The 22,720-nt window shown below is 44.8% G+C and overlaps 1 protein-coding gene across 1 annotated transcript in view; it reads left to right on the forward strand.

Moving 5' to 3' along the window:
• The window catches only part of kcnd1 (potassium voltage-gated channel, Shal-related subfamily, member 1), an 82,704-nt gene that overhangs the window by 52,403 nt on the left and 7,581 nt on the right, over positions 1-22,720 (forward strand). The window contains exons 5-6 of the mRNA XM_040022711.1: positions 15,808-15,970; positions 17,081-17,164. Of these exons, the coding sequence (XP_039878645.1) occupies positions 15,808-15,970; positions 17,081-17,164 (247 nt within the window). The remainder of the gene's footprint in view (positions 1-15,807; positions 15,971-17,080; positions 17,165-22,720) is intronic.

Here is a 22,720-nt window from a genome sequence, read left to right on the forward strand (position 1 = left end):
CTCTCCCTACAATTTGATTGTCCTTCCTGCTCTTCTCACTAAACGAATTATCATTGGCTGTCTGCCCCTCTATTAGATTGTGATTGGCTGGCTCCCCTATTACAGGTGAGCGATAAGGATCGGTCTCTGCGTTCCATTGGCTGACTCGGCATTATTGGATTTCTATCTGCTCCAATTGGGAAGCAGCATTTGCTTGTCTTTTAGTCCTTATGGCTGGGACTCAGTTTTTAGATTTCGAGTGACTCTCCAACCTTCCCAGTGTTTTCCATCTTTCCTCGCCAGCCTCCCCCTCTCGGCTTGTGTCTGTCTGGTCTTTGGTATCGTGGCTCGGTGCAGGATGACATAATTCTGGCCATGAAATATTTAACATGCTGAGAGAGCAGCTCAGAATATTTGGGCTGACCCGTGCCTCCCGAGACACTCCCCTTTTGTAAAACCGTTATTTATGACGACGGCTGGCTCCAACTCCAGCTGCAGGGTCACTACAGTCAGATATCTGAATGAGACCGTTTTGCTCCGCTGGATTCAGACAGCTTTTATTTTCTCCTTTTTCCACATGTATACACTGTAAAAGAGAAAAGAGAAAAAACCTTCAGATTTCAGTGAAACCAGCTACAGTAAAGTGTAATTTCTTATCATTAGGCTTTGAGTTTGTCCAACTCTGATTTTTCACTCTTAGATTTCTTTAAAATAATGTTTCATTTTTTGGCACAATACATTTGTCTAACTTTAAATGCTATGAGAGTTTCTGAGGCACAACAGCTGTCATTTTTATTAATGTTGCATCTTTTACAGGGTCTCTCAGTATTTTCCATGTTCAGACCAATAAATAAATAAAGGTATAAACGATTCAGTGTTTAGCTTCTCCTGCAGATTTCTTTTCATGTGCAGTGTGGAGGACACTTAGCCTGTAGGCACTGCTGGGTTTATAAATAACTCCCGTTTTACAGAAAATATGATTAAAAGGTTGAGTAAGTAAATAGTAAGGTCTGTATGTGACTGCACATGCTTGAGATTTACAGATTCAGTATAGGCTGTTTTTCCTCCTCTTCTCTCTCACACTTTGTTCATCTTGACCTTCTCGCCTTCTTCTTTCTCTTTCTCTTCACCCTTCTCTTGACTGTCCTCACTCAACCTCCTCTTTCCTCCCTCCTTTCTTCCCTCCTTTGCTTCCTCCTCCTTCCATCTCCCTCCTCTGGCTTCGCGTCAAGCTACCACTCGATGTGTTGTCCTCCTCCTGCTGCAGGACGGAGACTTGGCTCCAGCAGCTGTAGATAATGACCCAGGAGAAAGAGGGGGAGGGCGGGAAGAAGAGAGAAATGGGAGATGGCAAGAGAGATGGAGGAGAGAACAGAAAGGGTACGAGAGAGGGGAAGGAAATAAAGGAAATGTGTGGAGAAAGGAGGGAGCGATGCACGGAGAGACAATATAAACTTTCTAATGCCTCTCTCGACATGCCAGCTACAAGCCCTCTAATGCTGCCATCCATTATTTAATATTAGCAGCTCCAGGCTCTCTCTCCCTCTCTCACACACACACACACACACACACACAGTCTTAGTTGGTTTAATCACCCCACTCTGCAGCCACAACCTTCTACATTATAAAGAGCAACTTTACTCTGAGCTGAATAGCTTCGTTTTACTGACCTCTGCTGGTTGAGCATCCATCGCGGTCTGAGTGAGTTCATGGCGAGCACCTTTGGCTGAGCGGTAACTAAAAATGTTGTTTAGCAGAAATCCAGGTAAACTGAACGTCAGCTCAGCTCTGGATGAGATCTGGCTAATTTCAGATCATTTGCTTTACTAACCTGTGGTGAAGTGTAACTAAATGCTGCTTTGGCTGCAGTTAAAGTCCAGCTAAACTTCAGCTAAGCTATGACTGATGTGCGACTTTAGTCTGGCCAGGCTTTCCCAAGCTCAGCTTTGGTCAAGCTCCAGCTCAGCAGTGCTCCAGCTCACTTTGTTTCACTTGTTCAGAGCTTTTGTTCATCTTTTTCAGCAAACTGAACACACTAGCTGTCAAGGTCTGCGGAGGCAGACCGTGCGGAAAGGTGTGTGGTGGACCCAGGTGCGAACACAAACGAGGATGCAGGAGTGGATTCCAACAAAACGAGCCTTTTATTATGGCTGATGAAAAGAACAAAAACAGAATGAGGGCAGCATACGTGTAGTACTCAACAGAAAACCTAAACTGGACAAAACTAAGGAAAGACTATGGCTGGAGGTACAGAACACAGGAGGTGGCAACACAGACGACGCCAGACAGACTGTATGAAACACAGAGACTAAATACACATGAGGGATGATCAGGGGAAGTGGCCACACATGGGAACACAGCTGACACACATGAACTTAACGACAGGACAAAAGGAGTGAAACTGAATACACTGACCGTGAATACAGACTTTCAAAGTAAAACAGGAAACATGGAGATTAGACAAGACACATGAACCGGGGAGACATAGTACAGGGGAGATGACATAACTGACAGCATGGACTTGACAATATAAGACACGCAGACATAAACACACGAAGGGCAAGGGAGACTTAATACACGGGTAATATGTACAAATGGCTGGACTGCCTTAGTGACCCTAAACAAAGAATAAACATCAAAATAGGCTAAAACACAAAACACTGGGTCGCACGACCCAGGACCATGACAATACCCCCCCCTCAAGGGCTGGCTCCCGACAGCCCAAAACCGAGAAACCCAACAAAAACAGAAAAACCCCACCCAGGGCGGGAGGCGGGGGACCAGGACGGAGGGACCAGAACAGGAAACAAAACGAACAACAGAACCCACAGGAGCACAAGACCAAAGTCCAAACAAAGTTCAGGGGGCCGACCCAGAGCCCACAGGCACAAGAGTACACGGGTCACATGGTCGGGGGGCCGACCAGGCGGGCGGCACAGGTGACAGAGCCGGTCCGGAGGCCGGCCGCGCAGAAGGCAGCGGCGGCGACGAAGGCGACGGAGCAGTTCAGGAGGCCGGCCGCGCGGAAGGCAGCGGCGGCGACGACGAAGGCGACGGAGCAGTTCAGGAGGCCGGCCGCGCGGAAGGCAGCGGCGGCGACGACGAAGGCGACGGAGCAGTTCAGGAGGCCGGCCGCGCGGAAGGCAGCGGCGACGGAGCAGTGTCAGGCGCACTGGCCAAGGCCCGGTGGACACAGGACCAGACGAGGCTGAAGACTCCGATGAGGCCGGACCAGACGAAGACGCCGACTCTGAGGCTGCAGCAGACGCCGGCTCTGAGGCTGCAGGAGACGACGCAGAAGGTGGCTGGATGGGCGGCTCGGGCCCCCCAGCAGACATGGCAGGTGGCTGGATGGGCGGCTCGGGCCCCCCAGCAGACATGGCAGGTGGCTGGATGGGCGGCTCGGGCCCCCCAGCAGACATGGCAGGTGGCTGGATGGGCCCCTCGGGCCCTCCAGCAGACATGGCAGGTTGCTGGACGGGCCCCTCGGGCCCTCCAGCTGAGACATGAGGCTGAACGGGCCCCTCGGACCCTCCAGCTGACGAGACATGAGGCTGAACGGGCCCCTCGGACCCTCCAGCTGACGAGACATGAGGCTGAACGGGCCCCTCGGACCCTCCAGCTGACGAGACATGAGGCCAGAGGGGCTCCTCGGACCCTCCAGCTGACGAGACATGAGGCCGGAGGGGCTCCTCGGGCCCTCCAGCTGGCATGACGTGAAGTGGTGTGGATGCTGCAGGATGCCGGATAGGCACACCCGGGCATCCAGCAGCAGGCGCAGGGTGAACAGTTAAGGAGGCCCCTGGCTGGACCGGGAACAGGGCTGCCACCTGGACAGGGAGCAGAGCAGGAGGCTGTCGTGGTGGCGATGACTCTCTTGAGCCTCCAATGGAAACATGAGCCGGTGCAGGCGCCTGCAGAGCGACAACCGCTCCCACCTGAGCGCCGAGGCTGGGTGCGGAGCTCAGCTGTGTACTGACTGGCATAACTTTGGGAACCCACCTGGGTGTAGGAACAAACCGGACGGCAGCCATTCCCGCCTGGGGTGTAAACGCAGGATATGGCTGACCTCCGGCTGCCCTGACCCTGGTGGGGGGAGCTAGCTCAGGTGCTGGCTGGGTGTCCACTGCCTCTACCTGGAGATCAGACGCAGGTGAGAGGTCAGGTAACGCCACAGCCACCCTGGGAGTGAGCACGAAGCTCCGGACACTGTCCTTGGCAGATGTAAGCAGAGGAACAATGACAGACAAGGACCTTGATGTCTCTAAGTCCTTAACACAGTCCGAATTGTCCTTAGTTGCCCTTCTTGGGGAGCTAAACACTCCTTCTGTCTTGGAGCACGATTCAAACAATATTTCAGACCAGAAGCAAGGTGGCTCAGTGACACAAGTGACAGTTATGTTGTCCCAGGAAGCATGACTCTTAAGGCCAAGACTCGATGCATGAACCCACATAACACAACCAGGACTAGGTGCAGATGATTTGAACACAATAATCTGGCAGTCACATGGGAGACAACTACACTTACTGGAGTCTAAGAGCCCTGTTGGCGAGACTGAGTTAAGGAGGGGTTCAGCCCCACACACTAGGCGGCTGTAGAAAGCTAGTGAGTGGGATGCACATGGACTTGGCGTGGCATAGAAAACATAGTGGACTGGCTCTGAGCAATCCGGCTGAATTGTCCTTAGATCGGCCAGTTCATTAACTGCAGTCAAAGGGTCCTGGCCCAGGGGTGCGGTTACAAGTCTAGCTGGTTTGTGATGATTAGCGTGGCGCCCCCCCCCGACAGTCTTGGAAACACAAAATACAGCCTTGTCATTAGATAAGGGGAAAGCACAACATAAACAGACCTTCACTTTAGTATTAACAGAAATCACAATGCCATTCACAGACATAGGAAAACCCGGCAGGCCCTTAATACTCGTCCAGCCCCGGCGGACTGGTGCAGAAGAGCGGTTGCTGATGTCGGACCCCAAAGCACTCACTCTGGTCAAATCATCAGCAGAGTGAGGAACCTGGGGCCCGATTAGCGCCGGAACATAACATACAATTTCCCGATCAACACCAGACGTTCCTTCTTGCGCTGGGCTAGTTACATAAGCAGAACATTCATTATTCGGCTTGGGAACAGGGAAAAAAAAAACCCAAAAGGTGGGTGCTAGTCAAAGGGAATACAGTCTTATTACTAGTCAGATCAGACGTTTTCTCACGTGATTTATAGTCAATGGATAGCAGGGGCTGAGACACAGTCTTCAAAAAGGCTCCAGATGCCATAACAGTCTTAAAAGAAGCCTCCTTAGCGAAAGACGCATGTCCTGGGTGTGCAGCGTCTTCTCTATCCTCTATCTCCCTAACCTCCCCCTCAGCCTGCACACTCATAATAACAGGGTTTAACAGAACATCGCACGGGTTGATCCCCAAAACCGAAGTGCCTATGGCCGGTTTGGCAGTGTCAGGTTCACAGTACTGTGAGGGCAGTGTGGCGTCCCCAAAAACAGCATGCCCAACACCAGAAAACTTAGCTTTATTGTCAATACAAAACGTAGGCACGAGAGTAACACCTTCAATATCAGTAGTCAGAGGCACGGGAAAGACAGCTTCGTCACTGGCCTCCGAGAAAACAGACTGTGACACGGTGCCTGGGGGGGGTGACAGAGTTAACAGTACCGGTACACGGGGTCTTCATCTCTAAGACACTTATTGTCCCTCCGAGCCCCTCGCTCTCAGTACATCCAGAGCGATTAGGTGGACACAAAACATCGTCACTAACCTCCGAGCGTCGGGCGACGCGGTGGCGACGCGAACGCCGTTTCGTCTTGGCCGTGGGTCCCGTTGATGTGGAAAGTGGAGCCTCTTGCGGCGTCGCAGAGGCTGAGGCGGCGAGTGTTGGTGGGGCGGCAGGCGGGAGCTCCAGGCAACTCCGGGGGCCCCCAAGGGCTAGGCGTGTCCCGCGGAAGATCTCACCGTAGTGAGGAGCGAGCCATGGCTCCTCCCGTAGCTCCTTCTGCAGTTGCGCGCATGCGGCGCGCTGCCGCCCCTCGAGGTCGGAATCCATGCCCCCCACAGCTTCCTCATGTAGCTCAGTGGAGGGCGACACATGCCGTAGCGATGAGCGACGGTGACGTGAACGTCGCTTCCGTCTTGAAGTGGACGCGGACGGAACTTGGATTTCTGTGGCGAGCGGCTCCTCGTCCTCCGACCACATCCGCGCCAGATACGAAGCGGGAGAAGTGTAGTCCGATCGAGGCGGCGAGGACGGGCGGCCGGTCCGAGGCGGGGCGGCTGGCAGAAGCTCCTCCTCGGAGATAAGCCAGGGCTTCCAGCGTAGCTCGTCCTCCCGATACGCCCGCAACACCTGCTGCCGCTCCTCCTCACCGAAGTCAGTAGCCTCGGGCATCTCCGTGCAGACAGGCGGTGGCGAAGATGCGGAAGCCGATGAAGTGTGTGTGTCGGTGGTGAGCCTCACCGTTCCGACTCTGACCGCCACTGGTTCATGAGGTGGCGGGGGTAACACCGCAACAGCATGGCTCTGGTGACGACTCACGCTCGCCGGGCCGCTGCTGCTGCGGGCGGAGTCGGAGAGTGGAGACGAGAAAGTCGCTGACGAGGGGGTGCAGCGTCTCCCATAACCAGGGGAACACGGACACGCACACCCCTACTTGGCGGGCTAACTCTTCCCGTTCCCCCTCTCTGGGACAGTGCAGCCATCGGTCGCATAGCGACTCCACTGTCCGGACGATCTCCATGTCATGTGTCGCTGGGTCCGGCATGCTGGCGTCGTACTGTCAAGGTCTGCGGAGGCAGACCGTGCGGAAAGGTGTGTGGTGGACCCAGGTGCGAACACAAACGAGGATGCAGGAGTGGATTCCAACAAAACGAGCCTTTTATTATGGCTGATGAAAAGAACAAAAACAGAATGAGGGCAGCATACGTGTAGTACTCAACAGAAAACCTAAACTGGACAAAACTAAGGAAAGACTATGGCTGGAGGTACAGAACACAGGAGGTGGCAACACAGACGACGCCAGACAGACTGTATGAAACACAGAGACTAAATACACATGAGGGATGATCAGGGGAAGTGGCCACACATGGGAACACAGCTGACACACATGAACTTAACGACAGGACAAAAGGAGTGAAACTGAATACACTGACCGTGAATACAGACTTTCAAAGTAAAACAGGAAACATGGAGATTAGACAAGACACATGAACCGGGGAGACATAGTACAGGGGAGATGACATAACTGACAGCATGGACTTGACAATATAAGACACGCAGACATAAACACACGAAGGGCAAGGGAGACTTAATACACGGGTAATATGTACAAATGGCTGGACTGCCTTAGTGACCCTAAACAAAGAATAAACATCAAAATAGGCTAAAACACAAAACACTGGGTCGCACGACCCAGGACCATGACACTAGCAGCCTGAGATACAGCGAACGGCACTGTGCTGTTTCCATGTGGTAATTCTATGTTCATCACATGATTTGCAACTCATTTTCTGACCAGCACAAACATGTGAAATGACTCTTTATCATCAGAAATATTGATACAGTCACTCAAGAAAACATGGAAATTAAATTTTTCTGTCTAATTAATGTTTTATTTCATGTGTTAAAGGATGCACACGCTCTCCGTCTGTCAGAGGCACGTTGAACATCCAGGTACACATGCCATTACACAAATGTTATTTGAATGAATAAGACGGCATTCATATTCATTCATTTCCTTAATTCGTTCAGACTGAAAAACATTTAAAAAAATCAGCTGTAGCTTTAAAGCTGCTAACATGCTACAGCTACTGTACAATAACTGCTGCACCAACAGAAAAGATCTTCATGGAAATTGTGGAAATGATATAATATCAGACTCTACACTGTGTGTGTGTGTGTGTGTGTGTGTGTGTGTGTGTGTGTGTGTGTGTGTGTGTGCGTGCATGCAGTAATACTCTTTGAGTCAGTGAATAAGATAAACCATTAAAGTCATGTTTTTGTCTGAATGAGTTAAATATAAATCAGGCTTCATTGTGAGTCTGTGCCTTTGCACTCTGAGTACTATGTGAGTATGTACTCTATAATCCATATACAATGTGTCTATGCATTATAGAGGGGGTGGCTCATAGGTTGACCATGCTTTATGTTTGAGAGTATTTTCTGCTGAATGGCTGTGGGCCTTCGGGCCACTCTGGGTAATGTAGTTGGTTGGCCTTTTGATCTTCTTTTCTTCTTCTTCATCTTTAGATCCACCATAGATCCATCCAGAGCTCTACGCCATATTTTTATAGATCTGCTTGAAAAGTACCTTAATTTATAAATAAGAAAAACAGGCCTGACTGGGGTATAAAAAATCTTCAACCTAATCAAACAGCCTCAGACACACTGAAGTTATTGAACCTTGATGCAAAAAAACAAAACAAAAAACTGATGCTAGAGAAAGAAAGTACAAGAACGCTGCATCGATTTTAATCATAGCAGGGAAAGTCTACCTCTGCACTAAGTGTAGCTTCTGTGGCTGCAGGTTGTGTTTACTAATAGATAATACCTGGCTCTGATACAGGATGGAAAGAAATCTTAAATAAACACACACTCAAGTATTGGGTCATGCTTCTTAATCTTTGAATTCAGGTGTTTTCAGTCATATTGTCACAAGTGTATAAAATCACACACCTGGCCACGCAGTCTACTTTTACAATCATTTGGGAAAGAATAGGATGTGCTAAAGATGCGCAAATCAGTCACTTTGTGAAACGTCTCTCCTGTTAGATGTTCCACAGTCAAATATAAGCAATGTTATTGCCACACTGAAGTCTTTAGAAACCACTCTGTCACATTCTGCAGTCGCATTTCAGAGCAGTGGAGCTGATGGTGTAAATCTCACCAACAGTCTGCTGAATCAGTAACTGCAGACTGCCTGTGGCATTAACATCAGCACAAAGCTGTGCACCAGGAGCTTCAAGGCTTAGGTTTCCATCAGAATCAGAATCAGAATCAGAATCAGAATGGGGTTTATTGCCAAATGTTGAGCAGGTTTACAACATTAGGAAATTGCTGCGGTGCTTCAGTGCAAACATGGTGTCATAAATAACACTTAAATAGACATGGAAAAAATAAATGTAGGGATAAGAATTAAAAGTGCTACGTGGAAAGATATATACATGAGTGCAGGTGGTGATCAGTGCCAAACATGGAATGATACAGTGAACACAGCGTAGGGTCATGTGTTAGTGGCGGGGATAGTCATATGGTTATTGTTCATGTGTCCAACAGCAGAGGGGAAGAAACTGTTCTTATGGCGAGAGGTTCTGGTGCGAATGGACCGGAGCCTCCTGCCTGAGGGGAGCAGGTCAAACAGACTGTGTCCAGGGTGAGAAGGGTCAGCTGAGATCCGAGCTGCACGCCGCAATGTCCTGGAGGTGTACAGGTCCTGCAGAGATGGGAGTCTGCAGCCAATCACCTTCTCAGCAGAGCGCACAACACGCTGCAGTCTCTGTTTGTCCCTGATAGTGGCTCCAGCGTACCACACGGTGATGGAGGAGGTGAGGATGGACTCGATGATTGCAGTGTAGAACTGCATCATCGTCCGTGTTGGCAGGTTGAATTTCTTCAGCTGCCTCAGGAAGTACATCCTCTGCTGGGCTTTCTTGATGACGGAGGTGATGGTGGGCTCCCACTTCAGGTCCTGGGTGATGGTGGTACCCAGGAAGCGGAATGAGTCCACAGAGGTGATGGGGGTGTCAGTCAGGATGATGGGGGGGAGTGGAGCTGTGTGCTTCCTGAAGTCCACAATAATGGACATGGCCGAGCAGCTTCTGCAGGCGCAGTGTTTAAGTGGCCCAGTACTTTAAATCCATCTGTTTTCTTACAGTTTACAGTCTTTGCAAAGAATAAAGCGAAGAGCTGCTGGCATGATGTTTCCAGAAGGATGGTGTTTGATACCACCAAAACATCCAAACAGAAACCATGTGGATAAATGAGGAAACAGACGACACGTTCAAGTGGGAATCAGCGAGATTCGTAATTATAAATCATTTCCTGATTACATTTCATTGTAAAGGCTGTGGGCTGAGGACGCCGATGAGACTGTTTTAAGCCTTAATTTAAAACTTGAATTGATTTCTGTGACACAAAAATAAAAGATATGAACATATTTAATGTAACTTTAGCTGCACACAAGTGCGACAGCTTTGTTTTATCTTTCAGACAAGTTGGTTCCATGTTTATTGAATCTGTTTCACCATGGTATGCCTCCATTCAACACACACTCGCTCAAACCAACAGGCAGCTGCATCAAAGCTAATTTATGGTCCATTAAAGGGGCACTGCGTGTAATGTTTGGCTCTGGACGGAGGGCCACTGCAGATTTACTGCTGCCGTCTGGTAGTAAAAACTCACAAACACAAGGAGGACGCTTTACAGCTACGAGAGAGAAATGGAGCGTGTGCGTGTTTGTTGGTATTAAAAGAGGAAAAGCTAAATGTGTCTCATAATTTAGGTCCAGCAGTAAACAGCAAACGCACTATAATAACAGAAAGCAAATGAGCCATGATTGCATGACATTTATCAGACATTGCTGTTGCTGTGCCAAGCTTTGCTGTATAAAAACGTTTCATACTTTATATTTGATTAGCTATAAAGAAAACAGCGATCAGCAAAAACTGACGTGACAATCTTTCAACGAATATCCACAGAGTATTCAGTATATTGAATATTCAGCTTAGACTCTCTCAGCACAAAGACTGAAAACGATATTTAGGAGTATTAAAGAATATTTCAGTTTTAGTAGAAATTCAAAAAACGAATTCAAAAATCACCGGCTGCTATAAAAGGTAGAAGATAGATTGAAAAGACAGCATCAGTTATTTTTTATTAAAAATGAAATCATTGTCAATCTGTAATTTCTTTTATATTTCACATTCACAGAGCTGAGATTTATTACTAAAAATATTAATAATAAAAAAGATTTAAAAGTTTCAACCCAGAATATATTTAATTCAAGTTTATTTATTTAGCTCCAAGAGCGTTACGAGTTGCTGCTTTATATTGTAAGGTAGACTCACAATAATACATACAGAGAAAAACCCAACAATCAAGTGCTTTGGCGACAGTGGGAAGGAAAAACTCCCCTTTAACAGGAAGAAACCTCCAGCAGAACCAGGCTCAGGGAGGGGCAGGGCCATCTGCTGTGATTGGTTGGGGTGAGAGGAGGAAGACAGGATAAAGACATGCTGTGGAAGAGAGACAGAGGTTACTACAATCCCCATGATGCAGTCCTACAGGAGGCTAAGTCTATCTGCTATTTGGTTTGTGGGATACACCTTAAAATGCACGCAGTGGATGTCAGTAATACTAACAGACAGGTATCTGCTTGAACCCAGAAAAGAAAAGTTAAGCTCTATCTCTGTTGTCTCAAGCCCTTCTATCCAAAAACAGGAAAAAGGTCATGAACATTTGGGGTTAGCTGGCTTGATGAGTGATGTGCTAAGCTGAATATTAGTTTCACAGCTGCTTAACTGATTTAAAGCGTTTGTATCATCCTCTTGTTACACCTGAAAATCCATTTGTGCTGCCGCCTGTAATACTGCAGCTTATAAATGTTGTTTTCCTGTATATGGCTGCGCTCACCACTTGAAAAAAAAAATCCTTTTACAAGTTTTAATGAGAGTTTTGAAGCATCTGTGATAAGATGGCTATTAGAAGTTGGTTCGAATTGGATTTTTTCTGTAAGTCCATACAAATCGCCAATGAAATCTAATTTAGTTTTCAACATTTGCGAGGAAATGTAAATTTGTTGTTGAACCGATTAAATTGCAGCACCCGCGGGGGGAAAATGACTTGGCTGTTAGGGCACCTCTAATGATGGTAGCACCTGATGAATGTGCAGGCTCTTTCTTCCTTCTTCAACAATTGCATGAATCACAGGGTCCATAAAGTGCAGGCTAATGAGGCTGCTGTTCCAGCTGTACGGAGTTAAACAGCTGGCAGATGCTCCGGTCGGCCGTCTGCCCGTCACAGAGCGGTTCATTTCCATTTACATTCATTTACATTCTGAGCTGTACTCACACGGCTGGCAGCAGCTCGTTGCCTGTTTTCCCATCTTGTTCTACAGCATCAGGAGTTGTAGGAAGTTGGCAAGTTTATGACTTCGCCCTTCATCAGTATTTCGGGTTGAAGTCCTGAACTATGCTGCTGTCTAAACATGAGATTTCTGAGATGTTTTCTTTCTGCTCTGATGTTTTCTCCTGTGAAAATTTTGTGCCAGCACCACAGAAACAAAGCCAATAGGAGGTTATTTAGGAGCATACTAATATCCTGATGGTGACGCTGCCACAGTCATAAAGACTTAGTCTACATTTGGAAGGGAACTGGCCTGGCATGAATCTACCACCGTGCACGAGCTCCAGAAAGGGAAGACTCACAACTTGTTTTTGTTTACTTAGCTTTAACATGTTGGTTAGATGTAGGCAGTAGGGTTTAGTCACTGTGTTGGTCTATGACGTTTGATCTTATAGTATCTGTGTGTCCTTGACCATGTGTGCTGTGCTGTTACGTCTGTGTTTTAGTCTTTTGCAGTTTCATGTGTCTGTATTTGTCTGTTTCCTTCACTGCTGTAGTTCTTTGTTACCTTTTATTAGATGTTACCTGTTGCTTTACTTCCACCTCCTTGCCTGCCTGTGTTTCATGTCAGCGTTTGTCCTCGTGTCCTCCATATGTTCCTCTTTGCATTTCCACTGTTGAGATTAAGACAAGCCTAGCGATGAAAACGAGATGAAATATAGTAAAATTTAAATATTAGTTTTGGGTATCGGACCCCAGGCTGTATATTTTTCTGTGAATTGCACACTTTTGACACATACATATGCTTTAAAATTTCATTAAATTGTAGTTTGTGCTTATTTTACAAACCTTGAAGTAAAAATTATGTAAAAACTTGAGAAATGATGAAGGAGGGAGGATCCAGATACAGGCCTCTCCGATGTTCAGGCTGAGTTCAGTTAGAGATCCGGCACAGATTCATCCTGGCTGTTTGGCCGCAGTCTGACGTCTCCGTCGATTCTTCTGAGTGCTTTTTGCCAACAATTACAGATGACTTCTGTTCCTTTCTGCCCTCTGTTATCTCCATTGATCTGCTCCCAGCTGCCAATATGTCTCCCGGCTGAGGACACTGAAGGTTCAGTAAAACTGACCCGCGTGCCGTCAGCACACCCTCAGCTCCCGGCGAATTACAGTCAGTGATGCACTCTCCTCAGCCATGAGTCCAGTGAATTTAAGAATAAGCACAGAGCTGGGTGAAAGATGCATCTTAACAATTAACTGCATATCACTTAGCTAAAGTCATTTAGCTTTGGAGAGTGGAAAGTCGAGCAGCGAGAGGGCCTAAAAGATCCATATTAGTTGTTTCAGAAGTGTCTCACTCTGTCTTTGTGCTTTATGTGAGTGACACGGTGGGACGCAGGTCTGAGCCGATGTTTGGAAGTGTGGAAATTCTGGTTTCAAAAAGCAGAGGATCAGGTTTGGTGAGCGTGTTCTGGGTCATTTTAGGAGAAATAATATACTTCCAGCTTCTCAAACATGGCTTTTAGCACACGGTGTTTGTCTTTCAGTACCACTGCATAATGTTTAGCTTTCAGAGTCCAGGTCATTTGAAATCAAGGCCTCGAACTAACCGCAGAGTAAACCGATTAATAGAGAAAAAAAGGAAATCAGCAAACACACACTGATACCACCGAAGGTCTGTCTTTAACACCTCGATACAGAAATTTTGATCCAGTAAGAGAGCAGATAAGGAACCTGGGATTTTCTCGAATGATTAAACTTCAGGATGTTCTGGCTCCATGCGGACCATCTCTGCACTTTATACCAGGAGGTAAAGTGTAGGGTATATGGACTGTAAAGAAAAGCTATGAAGGAATGAGGGGAAAATGCAAATCATTCTGTGCAGTCTGTCAGTCAGCTGAATGCACTTCAGTACATGTGGAATTAGATTTAGAAAACAGGATTTATGCCAAGAATGAGAAGCAATTCATTATGAAACTCATCTTCAGGAGGAGCAACTGCACAGCTTTAAAATTAGCTTTAAAGTTTTGAAAAATAATAAAATGGCTTGTAAGATTTGAGCAGCACACAGCAGACAAGGTCGCGGCCTTATTTTGAGAAGGACGGATATATAATGCAGCAGGTACACGAGCAGAGAGCTGCAGTTCATTACCTACATATCTGATTTACTGTACAGCCTGTGCTGATTTGCATATGTGTAATATAAAGAGTTAAATCCACAGTGAGACAGACACCAGTTAAAAAAACGGGAATGTGTTCTTACAAATTAATCATTTAATCAGCTGGAAAGAAATAATTTCTTTGAGTAATAATGATTGGTACACAGTTCACTGAGGACTTAATTATAATAACAACTTTATGAGAGATTTTACGTCTCTCTGGAGAAACTTTCTAAAATAAGGTTTTTGATGCTAAAAGAAGTACAAATAAACACTACAGCAGCATTTCAAAGTTATTGTGTGATAATGTTTCATTTCAGATCCTAATACAAAGTACAGGTAGGTTAGGAAGCAACAAGGAAACGTTAATGAAACGTGGTGCAGTTTTTTTTTAAGATTTCCCATAAAATGAACTAAGCTAAAAAAAAAAAAGTGTAATTTTAAATGGATATATATGAATATTCATCTGACTCAGAGCCATTTACAGATCACTACTCAGAGACTGCATATGAAACAATTACATAACTTCTGAATCCAAAAATGGAAACCTGTCCAAACACCTTAAAACTTTCAAAAAGTAGTCCTGCTGTAAAGACGTTTTGAAAAATGACCTTTGGCTCCTTTGATCCACTTTTCCTGATGAGTTTATGGTTTCATCTGCCCATTTCAAGCCTTATTAAATATAACATGATGTTCATTTTTCAAATATGATCCCCTTTAAAGTCAAAAAGCACAACAGAGCCAAGTATGCTTTATACTACCTTGTGATTAACCAACGGCTATCATATGAGCACACCGCGGCCTGTGATTTCTCAGGCTTTTCTCTGCTTTAATAAAGCTAAGAAAACTTTTCAAAAATGAGACTTTGGATGCATCATCCAACGGCACTTCTTAAACCGGAGGACCGATTGCTGATCATATCTCTCTGAATATTTACTTAAAGAAACAAAGTAAACAGGTGGAGCTGAGCATCAATCAGCTTCTAGCTGTTGACTGGTTTGTATAGTAAACTGTTGACTGGTTTGTATAGTAAACTGTTGACTGGTTTGTATAGTAAACTGTTGACTGGTGCAGCTGCAGGTTTCTCCCGTCGGTGTGTCTGAGCAGAATCACACAAAGCATCCTGGCCTCCTGCCAGCTCTCTAATCTCTTCCTCCTCCTCCTCCTCCTCCTCTTACTTGTCCTCGTCTCACTACCTGTGATTTATGGCTGAGCACAATGAAAGGTGAAGGCCGCATGAGGCAGCGACCAGGAATTTGTGAGTGTGTGTGTGAGCAGCTTTTCAACACTGGCACTGTAATCTTGTGGAGGACTTGCCTATTTATCTTTTAACTAATACCACAGATTGAAAAAAACCTCTAAAATCAAATAAATATCCATTTTCAGTGATTCGTGTTAGTGGCAACATTTTCCCAGTATTGAACTTGTTTGTCTAAATTATGTTTATATAGTAAATTGCAGCCTCAAAGTTTATTGGAGGGACATAATGCTATTTATGTAATGATCACCATAAAGACGTCTTCTTCTTGCTTAACCTCCTGCTTGGAATCAATGGATTCATTTATTTGGAAATTTCATATGAAAAACGTTTTCTCTCTGCAGATATGGAGACATGGTTCCAAACACCATCGCAGGGAAGATCTTTGGATCGATCTGCTCTCTGAGCGGCGTCCTGGTGATCGCCCTTCCTGTACCTGTCATCGTGTCCAACTTCAGCCGGATCTACCACCAGAACCAGAGAGCGGACAAGAGGAGAGCACAGCAGGTCTGATTCTGACGTTTCAGTATCGAGCTCAAAATAGTCTAACCAAGAAGTAAGACTGCAGCTTCTAGGTTCTGATGCAGGTTTAAGACAACACAAATAAAAACCATGTAACTAAACATCCACCTTTGACCTCTCCAAGCTCCACCCATCCATGCTGTGTTCTGGGATGAGTCTAATCAGATACTGTGGCCTTTAAATCAAAATCCTTTTATGATTAAAGTTGGCTGAAAACTTTTGTTTTCAGAGATACCTCATTTCAGCCATGCACTGATTCATTTACTCACTGAGCAGTTATCTTTTGACTGAGGTCTAGCGAACATCTAACAGGCCAAGGCAACCCTTTAAGGCCATCTCCTTGAACATCTCCTTTCAGTGCTTCCGTTCTGGCCACTTGCCATTTAGGATCGACACCGGCGTGAAAAATCAGGTCATTTTTTTGCTTTTTGGGTGGAGTCATAAAATGTTTAATACACTGCACAAACAGAAATAGCAAATCAACATAAGCAGCGTCGCTGCTTCATCCCACTTTTGATAAATGAAATCAAAATATGTTGAAACTGTGTGCTGCTTTGTCTGTGTGGGTTCTCAGCCATCCAGGTCAAGATAATCTAAGTTTCTTGGAGATTTTTCTCTCATCCAAGAAGCTTCTTCAGTTCTAAGTTCACTGAACTGTGCTGCTTTCTTCTCCTGGTCTTGTGCACCTCTGGCACTATGACCAATACTGCACCCAGCCAATAGGAGGCAGCTGTGATATTTTGGCTTGACTTCTGTGTAGCTGTCATGCCCATCAGTTTTCATTTTTATTCTTTGGGCGCACCCTAAACGTACATGTGGTGCATCTTTATGCTTCTATTGTATCAGCTGAAAAAATAAAGTTTTATTAAAAAGCACCTTTAAAGCCCGAAAACTGGAGCTTTGCAGCAAAAATTGCAATTCACCTGAAAAATTATGAGTTTAGAGACAGATGATGTGCTCCTCTACAGTGTGTGTGTGTCTCTGTGTGTGTGTGTGTGTGTGTGTGTGTGTGTGTGTGTGTGTGTGTGTGTGTGTGTGTGTGTGTGTGTGTGTGAGGCGCTGACGCTGCTGTTTTCCTGTATTTCTGTCAAACAGAAAGTGCGCTTGGCTCGGATCCGCATGGCAAAGAAAGGAACAACCAACGCCTTCCTCCAGTACAAAGAAGACCGAGGGCTCGGGGTGAGACACACAAACATGGACGCAGACACTCACACTAACAGTGGATGATTTCTCACTGTCAAGGAAGAAGGCTGGATTACACTCGGGTTAACTCAGAAAGTTGTGGAAAGGTAAGGAGAGATAAAGGGACTAAAGACAGAGTGAAAAACACAAAGTCACATAAACCACAACAAACAAGATAAAAATCAAATAAAAGTACACCCAAAGAGAAAGCTGGCTGATGTGTGGGGCCAAACTTTATAACTCTTAACCCACAAATAAATCTGAGCCTGCAAATAAATTTTACATGCGATTTCTTAACGATTGTGCAAATGTGCTGACTTTCAGCAGCTGCAAAAATTTTTCCTTGACCTGAAGCATCTCGGTCTGTTCAGTAAAAACCACCATGCACGAGGCCTCATGAGCTACATGTAGTTTCTCACTTTCCTGTAGTTTGCCCACAAGTGTCCCACACAGAGAGGTGTGCAGTATACTGTGCACATTTCTGTGCTGAACAGTCATTTCAAGATTAGTTAGTAAATAACAATTAGCTAATGTTGGTCATGAGACTAAAATCATCTCACTGTGGTAATGTAAATATAATATGGACAATATTATATGTATTGTCCGATTATTATGATTATATATATATATATATATATATATATATATATATATATATATATATATATATATATATATATATATATATATATATATATATGACCCAACTGACCGAGTGCTCAGTGAATACCTCAGGCAGCAGAAACCCAAGAAAGAGGAGGGAGACGAGGAACCATCATGGAAGGACAGGCCCCTGCACGGTATGTACCACCGGCAGATAGAGGAGGTGGCTGATATCCAGAAATCCTACCAGTGGCTGGACAAAGCTGGACTGAAAGACAGCACAGAGGCACTAATCATGGCAGCACAAGAACAAGCTCTGAGTACAAGAGCCATAGAGGCTGGGGTCTATCACACCAGGCAAGACCCCAGGTGCAGGCTGTGTAAAGATGCCCCAGAGACAATCCAGCACATAACAGCAGGGTGCAAGATGCTAGCAGGCAGGGCATAAAAGGAACGCCATAACCAAGTGGCCGGCATAGTGTACAGGAACATCTGTGCCGAGTATAACCTGGAAGTCCCGAGGTCAAAATGGGAGATGCCCCCAAGGGTGGTGGAGAATGAGCGAGCTAAGATCCTGTGGGACTTCCAGATACAGACGGACAAAATGGTGGTGGCTAACCAACCGGACATAGTGGTGGTAGACAAACAGAAGAAGACGGCCGTAGTGATCGATGTAGCGGTTCCAAATGACAGCAATATCAGGAAGAAGGAACACGAGAAGCTGGAGAAATACCAAGGGCTCAGAGAAGAGCTCGAGAGGATGTGGAGGGTGAAGGTAACGGTGGTCCCCGTGGTAATCGGAGCACTAGGTGCGGTGACTCCCAAGCTAGGCGAGTGGCTCCAGCAGATCCCGGGAATAACATCGGAGATCTCTGTCCAGAAGAGCGCAGTCCTGGGAACAGCTAAGATACTGCGCAGGACCCTCAAGCTCCCAGGCCTCTGGTAGAGGACCCGAGCTTGAAGGATAAACCGCCCGCAGGGGCGTGCTGGGTGTTTTTTTTTTTTTTTTTTAATGTAAAACCAAGTTAATGCTGAAAGTACAAACATCACTAATGTTACATAACTTTGCCGACATGTGGCCGACAGCAATGTTTTAATGTTCTTCGTTATTAAACATTCGCACATAAATAAGTGACGTCATATTCAGTACTTACTTTTGACAGTTCACTCTTCGGCCGCTCCCTTCTGCCTTATTTTGCGGCAAAATTATCCACACCCACCGCCGCGCTATGAATTGTGGGATATATGGGACCACGAAGCGTGCACCGGACCACGCTTGATATTTGGGGATATTGACGGCGCATTTGGAGTATGCGTTTGAAGTACACTTCAAATTGGGACAGCCGTCGTTGCGTGGCGGTGACGTAATCGCACTTAAAATGCGTACTTCAAGCGTGCAGACCCTGAATTGGGACACAGCCATTCTGTTCATTCTAATCAGCTGTTTCCCCGTGTGTTTCCACTTCCCCTGATCACCTCCTTTATGTATTTAGTCTTCATTCCTCATCCGTTTATCCTGCTGTGTTTCCAGGTGAATGTATTCATGCCGAGTCTTCATGTTTCAGGTGTCCATGTCCACTTTTAGGTCTTTTATGTTAAGCTTTAGTTCACCTAGTTTAGGTTTCGCCCTCGCCCTGCCCTTTTGTTTGTATTATTTTTGACAGCCTTAATAAACAGCTCATGTTTTTTTGTCTCTTCGCGTGTCTGCACTTGAGTCCATCTCCTCACTCCACACTTCAGCTTCTGCGACTGTGACACGCCCATCTTTGACTCAGCTATACAAATAAGTCCCTGTGATTTACACGACTAAAATGATATTTTCCCCTCTATTTGTGTTTATAATTTCCCTCAAATAACACATATCACCGTCATGTTTAGCTTTAAAGCTCAGTGGACTTAATAAATATGTTCAAACTGTCTAGCAAAATTCATTCTATATTTTTGACATTACACCAGCTAAAACTATAAGCCTGGCTGTTTTTATTTTAATGACCGACACTAACAGAACGCAAAAAGAAAGTCAAGCTTGAAGGATTTCCGACTCAAAAACAGGACCGTGACAATTATTACAGTGAAATGTATTAATTGTGTAAATATAGCTATTTTGTAAAAATGTGGATTTTGTCCATTAACAATGTTTTTCTTAGGAAATAGTAAATCCATCTATCAAACGGCAGGTACCAGTAACTATCCAGAGTTTTTCTGAAAGTTTGAAGATTTACTTGTGAGTTGTTTTCTTCGAAATCCCCCCAAACAGTCAATGTCATTTTAGTTATCATCTGCAAATTGAATTCAGTATTTAATTTTTAGAAAAGTGAGCTGCAGATTTAATGAGTTTTGACATGCTGAGGTGAGGCAAGACTAAGAGAGAGGCAGCAAAACAAAGAGCGCCTCAGACCCTCAGACAGACGAAGAGCTGCTGCTTCAGCAGTTTGGTGATTCACTAATAACAAGCGCATGAGGAGAGTTTCCCCAGCAGCAACTTGGCAAAAGAGCAGTGGAACCTGATCACTGTCCACAGATGCAACAGACACAAACAACAACGTACTGTGAAGATTTAAATCAGACGGTTAGATACTTTACTGATCGCACAAGGCAAATTCAGTAGTTTCAGGATCCTGCACAGGTTGTTGTTTTGCACATAACAAACGGCAGCTAATTGGTGTTTTTTTCCCAGACACATACAAACCTTTCAGATGAAAACTCAGCAGGATGAAATTACCCTGAATGCTAATTAGAGTCTTCTGATATCATCTTACATTTCTCTGACAGATACACCTGCAGATTAAGATTTTATATTAAACACATGATCAGAATAATTAAAAAGCAGCTGACAACCGAAACAGTTTATAATATTTCGGCATTAACCCACAAGAGCCCAGACCCATTTTTACAGTCAGGAAAACTATGAGAGAGTAAATGTTAAAACTGATCAGGAACTTTCCTCAGCGTGTAAATGGATCCATGCTTCATCAAAGATACTGCTGTCCCAAAAAAGCTGCCCTGTGGTGAATCATATTATGAGTTTATGGCTCAGTCGCACTAGAGTAAAAATTGAGTTTATAAATGCAGACAGATTTAGTTTGCAATCAGTCACAGTTGGTCTGGCCCAATCAGCACAACTCATCTGTGGTCGGTCTGTTTGCATAGAGGCCGTAAACCGGTTGCATCCTGGCAATATTTCTACATAAAAGCGAGGTTGCTGAGTGCCAATGTCATTTTGCTCTTGAATTTGTATCCTCCAGCAACTACATCTCTATTTGTGCAGGAATTTCAGAATGTTTATTTCAAATCTACGAGGTTCCAGCCTGACTCTGAATGAAAGCAGTTAGTTAATTTAGTTCAAACTCTGTTTAATGGGAATTTCTGCGCATGTTGATGGCAACAGATGGTAAAAGTTGCATTAATGTTGGCCATTCATGGAGACTCCAAACACTGTTGCCCCCGTGTGACTCTGGTTTTAGGTCATAGTGAGATGTTTGTTAGTTCCAGCTCCTTGAATGGATGCTTGTTAAAGAAACCTTTGGCATCACATTTAAACAAACTGGGTGAGCCTACAGCTTTAGCACCTTAGATCCAGCTGTTGTTTGGGACGCAGCAGAAAAGCCAAAATAAAATAAATAATCTGAAACTCTAAAGAGAGCAGCTATCTCTCGGTGTCCAGTACTGCACCATTTTTGCATCTTTTCCTTGTATATATTTCTCTAAAATGCTAGTGATGCTAGCTATGTGACAGAACAGCCATACTTAATGTGATTAAAGATGTCCTTTAGTTTCCACTCTAAACTTCCATTTAAATACCAATAACTGTCCAACATTTTCAGACTAGAGAAAAGAATGGTTTCTTCTTTTTGTTATAATTTCAGAACTCACATAATTTGTTGGGGTGTGAGGAGTATGAAAGATTCAGAGGAGCCCTCGGCCTTTTAGTCTTGTTCCTATTTACTAGATGGATGCATCCCACAGTGTGAACCTGCAGGAATATTTTTATTACATTCTGAAAATAAACTGGATCTAAATCACTGCAGATCTGAGGAACTTTCTTTTTTTATCTTTCAGCTTAATCGTGACTCAGACTCTCAGTTTTTTCTTCAGTCAAGAGGATGAAAGATTCACCGGGTTTAAATGTTTTATCATGAAAACGGCTTTAGGCTCCAGGTAGAGGGTGAGTGGATGGGTCTCACACAGAGACTCACACAGATATTGTTGAGTCTTAATCTCTCTGCTGCACTGAGCCAAAATGAGGGATGACTGCTGGATTTAAAGAGTGCATAATGAGGGTGAAGAGGAAGAAAAATGGGGTGCAGAGAAAGTGGCGAATATATGGAGAAAGGGAGGAAATCCGTGCTACAGGGCAAGAAGAGAGCTTCATTTTTCTTCATCATAACACGTGAAAAAAAGTTTAGGGAAAATAACAAAACTCAATTAAAAGCCGGCTGGGAAAAAAAAAACAAAGCAAAATGAGAAAGAGCGAGATAAAGGTGATTAAAATAAGAAGAAACGAGTCTTAAAGATGTCGATCAGCTCTCAGTTTGGCCTTTTAAAACATGAAAGGAAAACTTTTGCAGTTGTGTCTTATTAATGTGGAGAAATGTGAACTGAAGATGAGTTACTGATAAAAAAAACTAAATTCTAGGAAAAGAATTCTGCATTTTAAATCAAAGACTTGTCTCAGGAGACTGAGCCAAAGGGAAGATTATGAGCTCATTCAAATCCAGTGGTGGAAATCACACAGTCTCAGCATTAAAAATGACTCCTTTACAAGTGCAAGCAAATATTAGTTAAAAAGTTACTGTTTAAAGTGCATGTATGCAGAAGCCTCTTTTTGCTGCATTATTAATCTTTTATTACACGCAGATTATTTAACTGTGACAGTTTAGAAAAGCAGTTATTTTATTACAACCTCAGTATGAGCCGTCAGCTGTTAGAGGAACGCTTCGTAAAAGTGGT

This window comes from Simochromis diagramma, unplaced genomic scaffold (genome assembly GCF_900408965.1).
Source record: "Simochromis diagramma unplaced genomic scaffold, fSimDia1.1 OVJJ01000308.1, whole genome shotgun sequence".
Classification (NCBI taxonomy): Eukaryota; Metazoa; Chordata; class Actinopteri; order Cichliformes; family Cichlidae; genus Simochromis; species Simochromis diagramma.